The sequence below is a fragment of the Chenopodium album genome, chromosome 3 (genome assembly GCF_948465745.1).
Source record: "Chenopodium album chromosome 3, dcCheAlbu1.1, whole genome shotgun sequence".
NCBI classification, from domain to species: domain Eukaryota; kingdom Viridiplantae; phylum Streptophyta; class Magnoliopsida; order Caryophyllales; family Amaranthaceae; genus Chenopodium; species Chenopodium album.
In genome coordinates this window covers 507,909-526,637 of record NC_137836.1, presented here as the reverse complement: position 1 = coordinate 526,637, position 18,729 = coordinate 507,909, and the positions used below count along the sequence as shown (strand labels likewise).

At 34.9% G+C, this 18,729-nt stretch overlaps 2 protein-coding genes across 4 annotated transcripts; one reads left to right on the top strand and one right to left on the bottom strand.

Annotated features, from left to right (window-relative positions):
• The first annotated feature begins 732 nt into the window (after nucleotides 1-732).
• On the top strand, nucleotides 733-6,711 carry LOC145623344 (short-chain dehydrogenase TIC 32, chloroplastic-like). Of its 2 annotated transcripts, none has more exons than XM_081676469.1 (10): nucleotides 733-988; nucleotides 1,263-1,464; nucleotides 1,537-1,621; nucleotides 1,823-1,851; nucleotides 1,950-2,158; nucleotides 2,522-2,640; nucleotides 3,291-3,386; nucleotides 3,474-3,546; nucleotides 4,175-4,328; nucleotides 6,119-6,711. In XM_081676469.1, the coding sequence occupies exons 2-10, from the start codon at nucleotides 1,276-1,278 to the stop codon at nucleotides 6,284-6,286; spliced, it is 1,122 nt and encodes a 373-aa protein (XP_081532595.1). In that variant the 5' UTR covers nucleotides 733-988; nucleotides 1,263-1,275; the 3' UTR covers nucleotides 6,287-6,711. The 2 variants fall into 2 exon arrangements, with proteins under 2 accessions (XP_081532595.1, XP_081532597.1); XM_081676471.1 differs by having other exon boundaries at nucleotides 739-988; nucleotides 1,555-1,621.
• A 2,100-nt stretch (nucleotides 6,712-8,811) lies between these two features.
• LOC145623318 (KH domain-containing protein At3g08620-like) lies at nucleotides 8,812-13,625 on the bottom strand. 2 transcript variants are annotated; one of them, XM_081676467.1, is made up of 7 exons: nucleotides 13,341-13,625; nucleotides 13,055-13,143; nucleotides 12,101-12,252; nucleotides 10,026-10,142; nucleotides 9,813-9,929; nucleotides 9,531-9,674; nucleotides 8,812-9,444 (listed from the first exon to the last, which is right to left on the bottom strand). In XM_081676467.1, exons 1-7 carry the CDS (start codon nucleotides 13,424-13,426, stop codon nucleotides 9,295-9,297), a joined length of 855 nt encoding a protein of 284 aa, XP_081532593.1. In that variant the 5' UTR covers nucleotides 13,427-13,625; the 3' UTR covers nucleotides 8,812-9,294. The 2 variants fall into 2 exon arrangements, with proteins under 2 accessions (XP_081532593.1, XP_081532594.1); XM_081676468.1 differs by having other exon boundaries at nucleotides 8,812-9,441.
• Between the last annotated feature and the right edge of the window lie 5,104 nt (nucleotides 13,626-18,729).

Below are 18,729 nucleotides of genomic sequence, written 5' to 3'. Positions count from 1 at the left end.
CGGAGTAAAAAGGTGGGTTGTTGTAATGGAAGATTGGAAAAGAGAGGAAGAAAGGGATGAAACTTACAAAATTATCCCTAGTTAAACAAATAAAATTACCCATATGCCCCCTAATTTTTGTTTGTCAATTAGACTGATCAATAAATATTTCCACTTCCACTACAGCTACAATAACTATTTTTTCTTCTTTTTAAGTAAAGGGCAACCCAAGCATTTTAATATAGTAAATCCAACTCATAAAAGCGTTAATTTTATGGACACATTAGAACATCACAAACATACTACTTTGTACAGAGTAATTCTTAAACGAAAAACCTAAGAAATAAAGGACATGGTTAATCTTAGAGGGTAAGTGAGTTCTCTTCCCCCATTGAAATCGAGCTTTCCTTTCTTGAGTTGCTTGCGAGCTTTCTTTCTCTATTAATGGTAAATCAAGAAATTTCATTAAGTTACTTGGGTTAGTTTTAGAAAATTAGCAATATACTTTTAACATGGGGATAATGGTAAACTACTTTATTAAAATGCAGAATAACCTTAGAACCAATGATACCATTATATAGATAATTAGATACTAATGGTTCTACTCCCTCTGTTTTTAAATACTTGCTCCACTTTTCTTTTCCGACCGTTTTTAAATACTTGATCCATTTCCTTATTTGGAAAGCTTTGACAATATTTAATTAATTTCTCCCATCTAGTGGACCCAACAATATTAATTTATGATAATCGCTCCAAACTAAATTAATTAAAAAAAAAAAAAAAACTGTTGGTTTTGCCGTAGGTAAAATGATTGTAGCATGTAGAACCTAACAACTGAAAAAGTCAGTGTTGGGCTTGTTCATCGTCGTCCTCTTTTCTTTTGGTTTTTTCCTGTGTCACATAACTGACTTACAAAGTTTACAGAAACGAAAAGCTCTTATTTTTAATGCTTTGTGGGAGTCTCTGAAAGCTCAACCCAATTGCAGGGAGAAAGCAAATTCGGTTAAAGGTTGGAATCTTAAATATTGTGTGTTTTTTTCCTTTTATAATTACTAATCAATCCCTATTCATTAATTACTCTTTGCCCTTAATTTTAGCTAATTTCTATTGAAAGATGTCAATTTTTGGGCTGAATTTTTTTTACCTTTGGTGAGTTCATAATGTGAAATGATTAGGATCACTTGATTATATCAATGAATAGGAATAGTGGGTTTCATTTGTATTTATGTAATTAGTGAGGTAGATAAGTATTTATTCAATTCAAGTTGATTAATTTTGCGCAGTGTGTGTGAAAGAATGAGAATGGGGATGAAGGAGATATGCAGAGTTATAAAATTCATATGCTCCATTGAATTTATGAGAATGAGTGTGGTGTGGCCTCTTTATCTTGTATTCTCTCACTTGCGCCTCTTCAGTGGGCGTCACCACTCCACCACTTTCCCAAGACAACTTGTTTCTAACAGACCCATCTGCATTGTCACTGGTGTAATCTTTCTTCTCCTTTTCTCTCTTTTTTTTTTTTTTTTTATGCTTTCTTTTTACTTTCCTTGTATCAAGCTATGCCTGTTTTTGCAGGCTACATCAGGCCTTGGAGCTGCTGTCGCCGAAGCTCTATCAAAACAAGGCTTTTTTGTTATCTTGGGTATTCCTTCTGTCTGTCTTTCTTGTTTCTCTTTTCTCATTCTAATGTTTAGTTTCCCCTTGAATACATGGAATCCCGCTTTATGTAGTGTTTCATAAGCATCATTGTTCCTGGAACACAGGATTTCTTACTTAGCTGGCTTTCATAAGAGCTAGATCAGTTTAGTGTATATTTGATGCATGATTTCCTCCATATGTGCAGTTGGAAGATCAGGTCATCTCTTGTCAAAGGTTAGGTTATTAAAAATGTAGGTTGATTGTGTATTTTGACTATTTTGTGCTTAAACCCACTTCTTTCATCTTTCAACAAACATATTCTGTGTGGACAGACTATGGCTGAGATCCGTAAACAGAATGAAGATGCTCAACTTGAAGCTTTTGAGGTCGACTTGTCATCCTTCTCATCCATTATGAAGCTAAAGAATTCCTTGACACAGTGGCTGTTGGATATGAATCTGCATCCTTCAATCCAGTTGTTGATAAACAATGCTGGGATATTGGCAACATCATACAGACCCACTGATGATGGTTTTGATGAGTAATCATGTCATTTCTTTGCCACCTTTTTGTTATTTTTAATTCAACTCCATGCTTTTCACTCCTAATAACAAATTCATAATTTCTACTACTGAAATTAATGAGGAAGGCATGTAGTTCATCCATTAGTTTGTTAGAGGCACGTGCTAGTTTAGGGATAATAAGAATTACCCAAATTCAATTCAGAACTATGATAAGCTCTAATAAGTTCAAATTAGTTGATTCCAGAGAAAATCAACACACTCTGAGTTGTTAAACTTCTGTTTCCTGCTTCATTTCCTAAAAACAAAAACATTCTAGAAATTCCTTAATCAGTTGGACAATGCTTGAATACTGATATATATCTGTTTGTAATATTTCTTAGGATGATGATGACAAACTACTTAGGGGCATTCTGTCTCACGAAAGCTTTACTACCATTACTCATCAACAGTCCTATTCCAACACGCATAGTCAGTGTATCATCTTTTACCCATCGAACAGGTAATCATATTAATCTGATCATAGTCATTTGAATGGTTTCTCCTTCAATGAGTGAGGCTCGTTTACAGTTTCATTTTATCTTGTATATACGAATTTCCTTAAAACGGGTTCAATTATCATCAAATCCTTCTTTTGAATTGCCTTTCTGAGTTTCTGGCCAAATAACTAGAAAGTTGTGATCATGTTTGTATGTATCTGGCTCCATGGGATAAACAACTTTCACTTGAATAATGCCCAATGCCTGTGTAAGCCTTGTATTGACTAGATTTTCCAATCGAAAAGGATACTTAAGGTTGGACTTTCTATTTACTCTTTAACAGATTGGTGTGTAATCATGTAAGCATGGTCATATATTCATAGTAAAAAAAAATATGATGTAGGAGTTTGGCTTGCCTTATATTTATTTAAATAGTTTTTCAGAACAATTTATTGTTGCTCTTTGAAGGAAAAGTGGTATTGGTTTGCTACGCTAGCATAGGACTTTTAAATGGCTTTGTTGTGAAGAATTTTCATGCTATGCCAAAAAAAAAAAAAAATTATTCTATTTATTGATCCACCTACAGCTCTTAGGCTTGTTTACTTTAGATTTTGATAGTTACTGGATGAGTATCGAGTGTAAACTTTTTGGTACTCATCATTTGTTGGTTCAGTGAATGATGTGCAGGTTGATGAGGAGTTTGTTTATGGCAAATCCTTTTCAAATTTCAAGCAGTATCCATTTTCTCAGATATATGGGTGCTCCAAATGTAAGTCAGCATTGCTCAACATTGTTTGGTCGGTAAACATTTACATTAGACAGTTTAAATTTCAACGTATTGGGTATTTATTGGCAGTGTGTATACTGCTTTTCTCATATGAGCTTCATCGACAATTTTCCAAGGACAAAGTTTCTCAACTATCTATCAAGTAAGATTATTATATCTAGTCAAAGAAGCATAGATAACTTTGTGCTCTGTTCATCAAATGGTACTTGAATTTCTTTTCTTTGTTGTGAAAATATGGTTCCCAAGGTCTTGCAAAAATCTAAAACTGAGTTGTAGAGCTGGTTGAGATGAGTCGTAGGACGTAGGAGGATGAATGACTATGAATAGCCTTTCCCTTATTTATGCATTGCAGATGAGTAGGAACATTGACTACGTGAATTAGGAAGACTTTTTAAAGCTTCCCATTCACAGGAACTGAACTTTGTATCTGCTTTTTTTCTTAAGAAGTTTTTTTTTTTATATGTTCCATTAGTTTATTAATTGTTATGGGCAATTGGGCACACCCTTATTTGATCACTAAAGTTAGATCCTTTGCCATTTTCTTATGACTTCTTGGACCACACTTTCAGTTCCCCTTTGTTTACATATATACATGAGTGTATGGGTATCAGGATTTAAAATGGATAGATCTCTCATTCTGTGAGTTTTTAAGCTGCTATAACTTACTGTTATACATTTGTAGCTTGTCTGATGATTGACAAATGTGTAGCTGTCCATAATTCTGATCACCACTCTCTGTCATGTTTTTTTTTTTTTCCATCTTTTGCTAGTGTTGCGGATCCTGGAGCAGTGAAAACCAACATCATGCGGGAAATACCACAATGTCTTTCTCAATTAGCATTTGCAGTCCTGAGACTTCTGGGAATATTGCACTCTCCAGAGAAAGGGATCAGCTCAATTCTTGATGCAGCCCTTGCTCCACCTGTAAGATTATTAAACTTCGTACCACATCCTTGTGGAACTTAGTCTTTCTATTGATATTAAATATATTATTGACAAGGAGAAATATGTCTGAGGACCCAGGGCCTCTGAAAAGGTGTATTTTAGGCACAATTGACTGGGTATCCACGTCAACTATCCATTAGGGTATGCCAATCAAACCTTGACATATGGTTGAAGAGAAACCTGTGAAAGTTCCAATGAAGTAAGTGACTGAAGAAACACTTATAGAGTTATAGCCTGATCCCGTAGAAACACAGTTTTGTTGCCCTGCTCTCTTTTCTGCCGCTCGTTTCAACTTTCAAGCAATGATACCCACCAAAATGTCAAAGCACACTTCTGTAAGAGCCTTTGGATCCTTTACCATTATATAACTACATTTTGCAGATGCTTTAATATGGTATCTAGACAAGTTCAACTTCTTGACTCACCTCAAAAGTTTGTGCCATGTAAAATATGCTACTTCACAACACAAAGAAATATGAGTATATCCTTAACCCATTCACTCTCCTAGCACAGTATATGCATAGGACAGTGTGGCCCATTGGTCTATTGAAAAAATTGAGGATATGATTGGAATTTTTTTTTTTCCTTTTTTTGGGGAGAGGGGGGTTTATTGGAAAAAATTGATGTCAAAGTACGAAATTTTTCTCTGTTTGCGATTTATCATCAAGGTTTTATTATTTTTGGAGAGTGGAACATAGTCTTTTGTCTAAAAAAGTAAAAAGTGGGATTTTGTATCAGATATTAGGTCTTTCCAAGTTTTTTTTTTTTTTTTTTTTTTTTTTTGAAAGAATTACGCAGGGTCATTAGCCCAAAGATCCCTGCTCCATTTATAGTGTCATTTGAAGATAATTAAGGCGCTTCTGGTGAATTTTCGGGTAAGAACTGATAGCCATAAATTTTGGCAGCATGACTTCTCATATAATGGCACAACCATCATTAATCCAGAGTTATATCTTGATCAGGTCTCCATTATTTTGTTAATATATCCCTAAATTATTTGGAGCACCCAATTATAGCTAGCTCCCTCAGTCCCTCCTGTCTAATTTCATAACACTGTAATCCTAAATCCATGCCTTTGTTGATACTAAATCTACTCTCTAACGCTTTGTTTGGATAGCAAATAAGGAAGGAAAGGAAGGGGAGGGAAAGAAGAGGAAAGGAAGGGAAAAGAAAGGAAGGGGGAGGTGAGCTCTATTCTCCCTCAAAATATCTCCAAATTTGGAGGTATTATGCTTATTAAAGAGAGAGGAAAAATGGATCCCTCTCCTTTCCCTTCCTTCCCCCAATCCTTTACGCAAACAAGAGAGTTTGTCTCCTCCCTTTCTCTTCCCTTCTTCTGCTTCCATTTTTTTATATCCAAACAAAGTGTAAATGCTCAATTTGACCTGCTACAACCTTGATATTTTTCAACTCTTTTCTCTATGACTCCTAGTATTAATTCCTGCTTCAGTGTCATTTATCCATCAGCTGTTGTCCCTGTGTAAAAACTGTTTGTACTACTTTTATACAAGCTTCAGTTAAACTTAAACACCAATGTTGCTAGTAATCTGCTTGCTTGAATGCTTTAATCCCATAAGTAGGGTCGGCTACATGAACCAACACGAGGACTTCTCAGGAGGTCACCCATCCTAGTACTACTCTCAATCATTGTCGCTCATGTCATGTGATGTGACAAATTTTTACATTAGCTGTCACTGGCCTACTATTGTCATGGTAATATTGTCACAGGAAACTTCTGTTAATCTAAAGCCATGGTAATATTGTCACAGGAAACTTCTGGAATGTATTTCTTTGGTGGCAAAGGCAGGACAATCAATTCCTCTCCCTTGTCCTACAACAAAATGCTTGCAAAGAGATTATGGGGAATGTCATGTGATATTTTTGAAGAGCTGAAGCGTATTCATGAGAAATCCTCGTTGATATCTGTTTGTGACTAGGCCATAATGTAAGACAAGATTTCCTTTGACTTCAAATTTTTCAGCAGAATTGAGTGAATGGACTTGTATAATCTTAATCTGAGAAATTCTGGTTGATATCTGTTTTATATAAAGTATTTGAAGAACTCTTGGATGGAGAAGTTCTTACTCAACCATCACAACAGCCGTAGGTTTGGACCAGAGCGCACTTTGTAACAAATTTGTTACACAACCTTCGTTACATATTATTTGCAACGATTTGACATAAAGTAGAGAGGAAAAATGTCTAATCGTTGCAAATAATATGTAACGTAGGTAGTAGTTGTCTTGATGTTTTGTGTAATAGGGCTAGCTTTTCCCTTGGGTCTCTCTTTGTAGTACTGAGTAATAATTTTTAGCTTGTGGAGGACTAGATGATTTCTGTTAATTTATGAGATTTTTTTTTATCTTGTGGATTATGTATTATAGTTCATACCTCAATCAATTTCTTAGAAATTTGTAATTTGATACGTGGGACAGGCCAAAGTTGCGGTAAATCTTCAATTTGAATAATTCTTTGTTTCAGAAATGGTTGTTAACAAATCCTAAATGGATGAAGGTTTAAAACTCCTTCAGCATGGAGGCGTGCATTAATGCAACTGCACAAATTATTAACTGTTTATTTTTTACCTGAGACACGTTAGAAAATTTTCTTTGAACTTGATAAATGCAAATACTCGTAGTACAATATCACCAAAATTTGCACCTTTGGCTCCAGATACAAGGAACAAAAAATAAACACGACTGTACACCAAGGTACTGAACATTGATTATTACTTCGTATATCATTATAATACAGCTTACAAATTTAATATTGTCCACAGATGAGGTGCCCGTGCTAATGAAGAAAATTAATGTTATTTAGCATTCCTTAAGTATAATAACAATAATAATATTTGTATAATAATGGCCGCAGACCTGTTCTGATTTACTGAACTGAACTGAATTGTTTATGAGATAAGAAAATTAGGAACTGAACTGAACTGAACTGAACTGATTGGAGCTTAACTGAACTAAACTAAACTGAAGTTAAACTGAAGAGAACAGGCTTTTAGTATTATTGTTATTAGCATTCCTTAAAATTTATAACTTTGTAAAGAAGCAATAAACATGCATCATAATGAAGTATATCTTTTCTTTTTATATACCTTAAGTATTTTGTATCCTGGAAAATAATATTGAAGACTTTAAAAAGAAAAAACACGTAACATAATTATAGCAACTCATGAAGAAGAAGAATCTGAAATGAGTACATATTTTCATACTTGTGTTGTAAGATTTAGGGAGATGAATTAAAAATAAAATAAAATGGGACCGACCTTTGTTATTGATTGTCTGATGAAACATACATACTTATACGCTGATTAATAATCGATTACTTTAAACTTTGTTTCACAAGCCAAGTCAAAATTATGGTGTTGACTAATTAGCTTTGGCGTTTTCCATTGAACCCTACCATCCACGTTACTAGACTCCATTCTTTTTGGCATCCAAGCTAACATGACAAACATTTCTGATAATTTTGCACATGCTAAATTATTTCTAAGGTTTATATTTTTTTGGGGCCAGAACATGCTCTATTGTATTTATTTATATATCCTACACGAGAAAAACTATAAACATTGTCATTGCAAGGATTTTTCGGCTCATAATCATAATCTTCAATTTATTTCAATTCCCGTCATACAACCTAAATCGGTGCAATTAAATTAGATTATTAAATGTTACGGAGTATTATTGTATCTACAATCTAAATGGAATCAATTAGAAAATCAAGTCATTCGATATCACATAGTATTATTATACATTACGGAGTAGTATATTATGATCCACAATGCGCAATTAGAAAGATTAGCGGCAAAAGATGTACAAACAAGAAATATTGAAAGAACTTTTAGAGACGAAAAGAATATCTTATCAATGAACGTAGACAGACAACAAAATAAACAAAAGAGGTAGGTGGAGGGGGAAGGAGTGATAATGGTATACAGCCAATAGGGAAATAGATAGTTCCAAACTTCCAACTTCCAACAGAAATAGTATGTGAAACCTGAAATTGGGAAGGTTGGTTTATGGTCGGCAACAAATAATGGCAAATCCCTGCTGGTTTTATACTTGTGAAGCAGCCACAGCCACAACCCAGAGGTGATCCAGCTATTCCAGCTCACCCCATTTCCAACCAACATTTACATTTCTTTATGGAATCCAATGGCCTAAAAAGCGATTTTACACTTTCAGCTGCCCTACATTGTATTTCAATTCATGCAGATCAAACCCCATTGTGGGATCAATATTCACCATTTACCCCAACTCACTAGCTTCCACCCTACGCTCTAAACCACACTGCATACGAATGCTTAGCTTAAATCCTAACCACTACTCTCACAGCCTACCTTAATCCATCGACAACTATGACAGCCCCCATTCATCTTCCGTGAGGGCAATCATCGAGCCAACCATCTTACTCAAGCCCCTCGTAACATAGCACACATAGAAGTACAACAATATCAATGCCCAAATGTGCAATATTCATACTTATATTTATATACCCACACTGTTCACGTTTGCTAACACATGAATAAATCCAATGAATATAATAGCTTACAACTTACAAGAACCTGACAGAATGCCAAAAAACTTAACCCAAAAACACTATAATGACTTTCCCCTTTTTTTGTTTCTTTTGGAAATAGTTTCTTTTGTTCTTCCTTTTTACCCTTTCCAAACTGTTTCTCCCAGAATAGAGATTAATAAAGATTAGAAAAAAGAAAAAAAATAAAAACCTTAAGATGACAAATAGAATAGGAGAAGGGAGGAAAAACGACGGGAAATGACCCACCAATTAGCTCACCACGAACAACTGTTGCCCTATATGCAGCTGTTGTGCTCACTCTGACAGTCAGCACTTTTGGGAGGTGAGCCTTTTGACGTTGACGCGACGCAGACGCATAGCAGAGGCAGCTCCATGACTCAGACATACAGAATACTAATTAACGTCCTGTTTTAGCACGCTTCATCCCACTAGTATTGAATGGAGATACACTTCCACTTGGACCAGGACTGTCTTCTCTAAAATTCGAGTTCAGCATAGCAAGCTCCCTAAGTTGCTGCCTTTTGTAAAAGTCTTGTGATTCGTCCTGCTAATAAAAACTCCAATTAACCAAAGTAGAAAGGCAAGAGAAGCCAAACAATAAGAGTAGGTCTTAAAGGCATTGAAGTTGCATACCACAGGCTTCAGCAATTCTTCTAGAATTTCTTTAGCCTGGCGCAACTTTATGTCAACAATATTGGGAGCCATATCAGCCTCAATCAAAATGTGAAGTGGCTCATTCAGGTGTTCATAACCAGGTCTTCCTCGAAGCTTCTCTTCCTAGAATCATACACCAAGAAAAACCACATAAGCTACAAGAATAAGGGGCATAAACTTACAAAAATCAACAATCAATTCCAACTGATATTTATAAAATGATAACAAACCGCTCACAATGTAACTAGTAAAGAAATTTACCTTGTCTGGATCCTTAATTGATCCTTTACCCCTAATGTACACACGACAACCAGTCGAAGCCTCAACACGTTTCAGAGAATTTCCTCTGGGTCCCAGAAGTCTACCAACAAAATTGAACTGGAAAAAAATACGAAAACAAATGCATTAGGAGCCATCCTCATTTGAGTATAAAGCCATACAAAATACAATGTACAAGTAAAAAATTATACTTACATTGGGATATGAATCTACTGGTATTTCCAGCCGCATTATTTTTTTCACAGTATATGAGCTAGGGCTCGCAGGTGCCCCTTGCCAGTCCATCGACATTCCAGGTGGACCACTCAATCTCTGTTTGCAAACATCATGATTCAGAGCATTAGCCAAATCTATGATAGTGAAGAAGGTAATGAGCTTGGAGCATCAAACAACAACAATACTCTAAAAAGCATCATAAGTATAGCAGGCAGGGGTTATAAGGCATTAAGGCAGATATAAAGTAGGTCAGTAGCCTTACTTCTGCAAAAGGAAGGCAGGTATGCACGACATGGTATTTAAATATTCATAAGAGTTGCAGACAGGTCTGTGGCATCTGATAGAACGGACAGATGACAAAAAATCAGACTCCAGAGACACAAAAGCTAATGTGTATAATCCTAAATTGCTTGAATCCAGCTCAAGTAACGGTAAATTTCTAAAACAATTCCACCAATTCACTCAATTAGCAAGGAAAATAACGCAATCTGTTTTCATATTCTGCCTCCTATTCTCTACTTGCATTTTGTTGATTCTTTTTATCAATACTCAACAGTATATAGGTTTGAGACAGAAGGCACTAGATTTCCATCACAAAAATCTCTTAAAAGCCAAAACTGTATGGAAATACAGTTCCACATATTCTTGGGAACCATGACTAGATTAGTTTTGATAAAAGCAATGGCTCAGACCGACTCCTACAGTATGATTTATAGACTGTAACTTTGCAAGGCATAAAGCCAAGCACGGTGCTAATACTAGATGAAGGAAGATAGAAACCATTCTTCTGTTCCTCTCCTATTCAGGGCCTTCAGGCATGGTCAAGTAGGAGATAGATGCCCACAGGAGTGACATGCTATTCTTAACCCTAACTGGCTACCTAGTAATTATTACTGGAACAGAGTTGAAATGCTGACCAGATGATGAGCCATTCTTCTGAGTAAATTTAATCAGATGCCACCAGCAGATATTGGAATTAAATAGAAAAAATCTATTCAAACATGAAGGGAGATGATTACACTAGCAGAAAAAAGAAGCAGCACGATCATCTTCGTAATCATCACGTCACACTTCATGCAATCAAGGTACATTGATATAATTTTCAGACATAAAGGAGAAACCTTTGGATGCCATGTTACTAGTGCAGTGCATAAAAGTGAATGGCATGCTGCATGCCAAGAAATACTTAGATAAACATGAATACAGATCCAAGTCAAGACAGACCTAGAATCATTTGATGCAAGAATCCAATTCAACATCTCACAAGAGTCGTTCCAGGTGATCCTTTCTGTTTGACCAAGTGATAATGCTTATGAGCACAGTTGCTAATAAATATTTGCTAAGAAACGACAATCATGTAACAAGGACTCTAGACTTAACCAGTTTAAGTATAATCGTAAGGAATTCTTCCACTATTCTGCCATATGTACATTAGAAGGTCTCCAACTCAGCTACAATGAAATACTTTTAATTAATTTTTTTGTCAAGACAACCAAAAATGAGACTCAAGAATATGACATCTCAGTTTTCTTATAGAAATATCAGTGTTTTTTCAATCTCGTGAAGAGCATGAGCTCAGCCTCCCTCACATGATGATAGCAGATTTCCTCAAAACAAACAAAATCTAAAACTTCCTAGTTCCAAGCAGTTTTCCTGCAATGTTTTATTAGGGCTACAGCTATCACCACAAGTCATCTATACAAAAAAAAAAATATTAAAAGACGCGCTAAAGATGAGGAGGCCAGAGATACAGAAGATAGAACTGCTAGAATACACAATTGTTTGAATCCAAAAGTGCCACTATTAACCCGGGTGTATAAAAAAAAATTAACATGTAATGCCATGTTTTCATAAATAAGACTAAAGCGGAGATAATTTCATAACAAGTCATTGAAAAAGTTGACAAATAGGGTTTACAGGGAACAACAGCAGAGTGAAAAAGAAGAATAAGTGGTTCTTAATCACAGTCATCTAAATTGTAGATGTAAAATTGGTTTATATGAAGGGAAAAGGAAGACAAAGGTAGACAAACAGAAAGACGTAGCAAATAATACCTCTTGTTGCAGGCCGTTCCATCCACCATATCCACCTCCATGAATATTTGAAACTATATTTGCAGATGCCATAGGACTGGGGCTTCTATGTTGACGTCTATCAAAATCACCAAAGCCTTGACTTGGCAACATACCAGAAACCCTCAAAATCTCTGCAGCCATCAATGAAGAAAGATGTTGGAATGAATGTATATGAAAGTACCAACTTAACCTATTTGACGAATGAATTCAGAGCATCAAAACCAATGGCCAATATCTCCTAGATATCAGACCATCAAAGCTCTATTAAATAAAAGTAGTTGAGATTAAGAAAACCATGTAGCATTGCAGTCCCTCAGGCAAACACCAATAATATAACTTTTAGCTACTTTAAAATTACGAAAATGTGAAGACACATGTCCAAGGATATGCAATTGAGACAAGTAACTGCGAGTGTAGTAACTAGTGAGTGCTTTGATTTATGCTAAACTTATGTACTTTATTTTTTTTTTTTTTAAAAATGTAGCAGACATAAGTCAATCAATCAAGTGAAGAGTGAAAGCAGCAGAAACAAATGTTAGGCAAAATGGAAATAAAATCACATGTGGTCTGGAATGGTTGACACATCATAAAATTGTCAGATTAAAAGTTACAGATTGAATTTTCCAGATTCATACCATACCAGTAATAACAAGCATCACACAAAAAAAAAGAAAAGAAAAAGAAAAATTTAATTATCCTAGCTGGCAAATAAAATGAAAAAATGATTAAAAACAACTGGAAAATAGATAGTAGGTTAATGATAAAAGTGGAAAAATGCAGTTGATTGAGATTCAAGGATCCCCAACACAAGTGGCGATGCCGATGGTACTAGAATCAGATGACATGACACTTGGTAACGCAGTCATCTCGAATAAAATTAATATTCAGATCCAAAGAATAAAAATTAAAAAAAAAAAAGAAAAAAGAAAGAACCTTGATTAAGGAGGCGGCTGCATATGGGGAGGACTTGCATGAAAGGACCCAATTTCTGATGTTCATTCAATAACTCCGTCAAGTACTGACTGCGCCACCATGAATGACAACAGCAGCAGCAACCACAACCGAGTAGAGTAGAGTAGAGTTCAAGACCAAGTCAATTTCAATACTCAATTAATTAAAAAAATAATTCAAATTATATTTATCGGGTAAATTCAAAGTAGCAAGTAAATTAAGTAAGCAAGTAAGTAGGGTTTTAAAGGATAAATAAAAAAAAAAAAACCTATCATCAGAGGCAGCGGCGGCGCTTCTAATCTGAGGAGAGACTGCTCTTGCTGAAGAGAAATTTGGATTGTAGAGTCCTGACATGATTTCTTGGATTCAATTCAATTGAATTGAATAGAATTGATAAGGAGAAGTAAGTTTCGAAGAGGGGGAGAAGGTGGTGGTGGCGGCGGTGATAGGGTGGGTGAAAGCAGCCAGATGGAATGAGTTCCGACCTACCACTCGACGGTGGTGGTGGAGGTGGATGAGAGGGGGGCGGGGGCGGAGAGAGAAAGAGAAGAAGAAGAAGAGAAGAGAAAAGGGGGAAGAGAGAGAAAGGGTGGAGGCTTTTTATGTTGGCAGAAGAAAAGGAGGAGACACAAAAGGGAATTAAAGGGTTTTTTTTTGTAATAAAAAGGAAACCACTCAACTCTACGAGCCCCCAACCCAGCCCACCTACACTCTTTTTTTTTTTTTTTTTTTTTTTTTTTTTTTTTTTTTTTTTTTTTTTTTTTTTTTTTTAATCACTTGATCCGTAGCAGTAACAAATTATACCAGCTACTCACTTGAGAGTGGGGAAGAACCCAAGTTGTTACAGTTTTACTCTCCAATTTTAAATTTCATTTTCATTAAATTAAATATAATTTAAAACACTCAAAATATGTAGCACATTAGTATTATAGATGAAAGAAGTAATAATGGAAGATGAAAAATAACAACGTGGAAGACTGAAGAAACAGTAGATAAGCATACTCCTCCCGATGCGCTCACTTCTCTCGCTTTTCCCCTTGATTTTTGCTGTTTTTTTTTTTATATTAAAATTTTCTCCTGTAAAGTTTGTGGAATTAAATAACTAGTCAAAAATAAATAAAAAGAGAGGGGTCTTCTCCCGTGATTAAATTATAGACAAATAGTCTTCATTCAACCCTTTAGCTTTTGCTGGACTTGCTGCTGCTGTTGCAAGTTTGCAACTAAGCGCTACTTCTACGGGATAAATATTGATTAGGTCAATCAGTCATCCTTTCTTCAACGTCATACGTCCACCCCTGCCCTTTCATTCAACCGTTTTTTACTGTCAATTACTCCGTGCTATACAGAATATACACCTTCACCGTCCATGACCGCGGTTAATAAATGTGTATATGGCCCGAAAGTTAGCAAATTGTGTAAAAAAAAAAAAAAAAAAGGTTTTTCCTCTTTATTTATTTTCTCCATACTTTTGTTTTTGTGACAGTGTATTTTTTAAAATCTTAGGGGTACACAAAATAATTTCTTTAAAATTATATGTTTATATCTTTTTTCTCATTAATTATACTAATAATTAAAATTGACTGAAACAGCTTCTCGAACATAACTAACTTGCTCGCATTAGTCACTCTAGTTAATATAAAGTTTCATAATATCAGCTTTTTGATATTTTTTTTACTTATATTAATCATATATATCTAAGGACAAACTAGTGAATTGGCATGTGTGCCAAGTTTAACTATGTCAATTACACAAGAATTGAAAGAGTACATTGCTTCCTTTGTCCCACATTAATAAAATATGTATGTTTTTTCTTGCATAACATTCCATACATACATTCAACCATCAATATTATAAATATTAAAAATTTATTAAAACTTTTGATGTTACAAATTAAAACACTAAGTCACTAAAGGTCTCAGTTCAGTTTAGCTTTCATCAGTTCAGTTCAACTCCAATCAGTTTAGTTCAGTTCAGTTCAATTCAGCTCACTTCAGTAAATGTGAACAGGTCGTATTGAATCTATCAAAAAAAAATTGTTGACTTTCACACTAAACTGTTTTATTTTTATTTTTTGTATATGTTAACGGAATTTTTTAATCACAATTTTTAAAGTTTGACGAACAATATAAAAATACAAAGTATAAGTTTCTGACCCGAATTTGAGCCTGTTCGAGCTCTTTTTTTTTTTTTTTTTGAGTTTTGGGGAGCATAAATTTCATGAGTTAGGAATTTCCAAATCCAATTCCTCAATTTTTAAATTAATCTCGTTCTCAATCTAGGACCCATTCTCATGATCAATTTTATCAATATTGGCTTTGCATTTATAAACTAGATAAAATGTGCTAGGAATCATATTAGATTAAACCTATCTAGACCAAATCATTAAAGAAGAAAAAAAAATCTTGATAAAATTAATGCGCTCGCCATGGCTAGCCATGTTCGGGGAGTTTTTTCAATTTGTCCTTATGTTACAAATTTAGTACGTAGATAGCATAATTAATGAGGGAAAATATGTAAGCAAATATTTTTAAAGGTATCAATGTCCACCACATTACATTAATGATGACAAATAAGTAAATAATTAACATTTTAGATAATGTAATTGGCCAAACACTATTAATAAGAGTTGTCTCAATTTTTTCTAAAAGGTAGATGATCTCTATTTAACCGGTTATATACTCAACTAATTAAAACTATATTCAATTAATTCGCAAATGGAAATGCTACAAGTGATGTGCATTGCAAAAAAAATGATAAATCCCAAAAAAATTACATGTTAATTAATGGTAAACTCGTGTGTTATTGGGTATGTTCGGTAAATTAATTAATATGTTGTATTCATTAATTGACTAAAACTAGTAATTGAAATCTAATAATGGTACATTAGATTCGTTTATTTTCAATTTCCTTTTCTCTATTCCTCCCTCAAAAATCAAAACCCTAGATTTTGTGTAGATATATCATATATGCGCTGTCGCCGACCTTTTAGTTTATGCCTTAATGGTAAGCCTTTTTTTATCCAACAAAATTATAGTTAACTTAGATAAGTTAATTTGTGTCTTATTATACTATTTGTCTCCATTATGTAATGATTGAGTTTGACAACTAAAAAATGTTTATAGCAAGACTTAAACTCGAAACCAACAAGTCTTAATATCTAAACAGTCGAATTTGATTAGCAAATTAAACAAATACAAACTAGCAACATGTGGCATTGCCCGGGTGACACACTAGTTTGGTACTTAAATTAAACACTAAACTATGTATGACAACATGAGCGGAAAAAAGATTAAAAACTCGAAAAATGATACTCCGTAGTTGAGAAATATATATAGTGATAGAGCAAAAAACATAGTGAAAGAAAAGCATGAAAACAATGTAATATGAAATAGTTTGTATTGTTTCAAAAAAAAAAAAAAAAACATGTTAAAGTAAAGCTCGTCCATTGGGGTTGTAGAGTGGAGGAATCAGTGAGTCATGGTCTTTTTTTTTTATTGCATCAAGGTGAGAACTTTGTGGGTCGAGAGCTAATGTTCAGCAATGATAAAATGGAAGGCTGCAGTCTCGATGTGTAACCTGAGAAGGCCGGAAGGATTTAGATGCCAAGATGGTGCGACGAGGTGTCTTCTTAGCCTAGTGTTGTGTGCAACTAAAGAGTGTTTGAAAACAAGGATACTCTTCACAAGATGATCTTGGACAAGGTTGCACACTTGGTAGAAGAGTTCGGACACTATGCCTCCTGCATATGCAAAACTATTGATGCCCCCAAGATGAGGCCTAGTGTGAAGAAGTGGAGAGCTCCACCGCCGGGATTGTGAAGCTCAACACCTATGGGTCCTTGCCAGATGAAGGTTGGGTGTTTGCAGCTACTAAACGAGGAAAAGCTCTTTAGTCGCTTATTATTGCTGAAGCCAAGGCTCTCAATCTTGCTCTAAAATTAACTAAAAGGTATGGTATGTATAATATAATCGTAGAATCATATTGCCAAGTTTTGGTGAATCATTTGTCTTGTAGAGCTGTTTTCCCTTTTGAATCTTGATATGATCTTGGGTGATAATTATAATGTCTAGCACTTTTTTTAATTCTATTATTCGGAATCATGTAAAAAGAGATGAGAACTTTGTAGTTCACCATCTTGCCAAACTTATACCTTTCAAGCAAGAACAAGTTTGGGAGCATCTAGCCTCTCCTCTCTCCTCCTTCCTCTCTCCAAAACCCTAGCCTTCATTGTTAAATTGTAAAGGGGCTTCCATCGTATTGTTTTAAGGAATACTACAAGAAGGGGGGGTTGAATTGTAGTATGAGAGATTAGCCAAACTTTTTGCGGAATTGAAATTAAGTTAGCTAAAGGAACTGAAAGATTAACTAAAGGAACTAAAGAATGCAAGAGAGATTTTACGTGGAAAACTCCTTGGTCCTAACAAGGAGAAAAACCACGACCACTTGGGATTTTGGGAAATGAATCTTCACTATAATAGGGCAAATGAACCTATTACAAGCTAACGACTCAAACTCAAGTTCCTCTACAAACTTGAGACCCTGAGGAACTAGTCACCCAACTAGTTACTCTTCTCTTCTCTTTCTCTCTTCTCACTTCTCTGTTCTCTCTTCTCTTTCTCTTCTCTTTCTTTTCTCTTTCTCACTTATCTTTCTCATACACAAATGTTCACTCGAACTTCCCCATTCCCAAATTACAACTTGAAAGAAAAACAAACTCTAGTATAAGAACATTAAGAACACTCTAATAAACTTGTGTGGAATTGACACTTGACTCGATTTGAAGCTTGAAAACTTATGTGAGCAAGGGTGAGATTTTCCTTCTGAAATTAATGGCTATTTATAGATCAGTAAACGCTTTGGAAAATCCTCTTTGTGTAGCAACACCATTACGCCACTACTCATACCCACTAAGAAGATCATGTCCCTATAATTAAGGAACCATGAACTCCTTAATGTGCAAACCCATGACTGAAGAAGAACATGGGAGAGTAGGCCGCAAGTTTTGGAAAACATGGGAGATTTTATTTTGTAAAAGATATTTTCCGAAAATCAGAAAAAGAAATAAAATAAAATCTTTTCAATTTGAGAAAAAGATAAACGTTTAAATGATAACAGTTTTCCTAAAAACTAGCATGCACATATTTCATCTTTTAGACCAATTCCACACAGATTTTTCGAGTGCCATTTAATATCTTATACTTACATAAAACCTAAAATATAAAAATATATTTAGTCTTCATGTTCTCTGATGAAGCTTCTACTCCGAGGCTTCTGTTCCTTGGGAGGAACTTCTCTTCTCTTATGAGGCTTCTTCTCTGAAGCTTCTTCTCTTAAGGGAACCTTCTCTTCTCCAGTCTTCATTTCTGAAGCGCCAGTTCCTGTGAGGGAACTCTTCTTTATGGCTAGCTCTGCTTCTGGCCTTCTTGTTCCTCATGGTATTTTTATAAGACACTTCATTCTCCTAGTCTTTGTAACTGAGTACACACTTAAACAATCAAGCACTTATTAGTTTGTAAGTAAGTGAGGTTGTGTCATCATCAAAATCATTAAGTCCAACACATCGGCTTTAACCTGTGGAAAGCCCCAGTCCCAGTTTCTGTAAAGTTTTTTTAGGTTTTATAATAATGCTTCCTCCTTTTGAGAGGAACTTTTCTCCC

Bases quoted from the DNA above. Each gene is read 5' to 3' on its own strand.
- LOC145623344 (XM_081676469.1), top strand. From the start codon at position 1,276: ATGAGAATGGGGATGAAGGAGATATGCAGAGTTATAAAATTCATATGC. The intron at 3,387-3,473 runs GTAAGTCAGCAT...ATTTATTGGCAG, and splicing joins GATATATGGGTGCTCCAAAT to TGTGTATACTGCTTTTCTCA. The intron at 3,547-4,174 runs GTAAGATTATTA...ATCTTTTGCTAG, and splicing joins GTTTCTCAACTATCTATCAA to TGTTGCGGATCCTGGAGCAG.
- LOC145623318 (XM_081676467.1), bottom strand. From the start codon at position 13,426: ATGTCAGGACTCTACAATCCAAATTTCTCTTCAGCAAGAGCAGTCTCT. The intron at 10,143-12,100 runs GTATTATTTGCT...GTTTGCAAACAG, and splicing joins GGAACGGCCTGCAACAAGAG to AGATTGAGTGGTCCACCTGG. The intron at 9,445-9,530 runs GTATGCAACTTC...AGTTTTTATTAG, and splicing joins AAGAATTGCTGAAGCCTGTG to CAGGACGAATCACAAGACTT.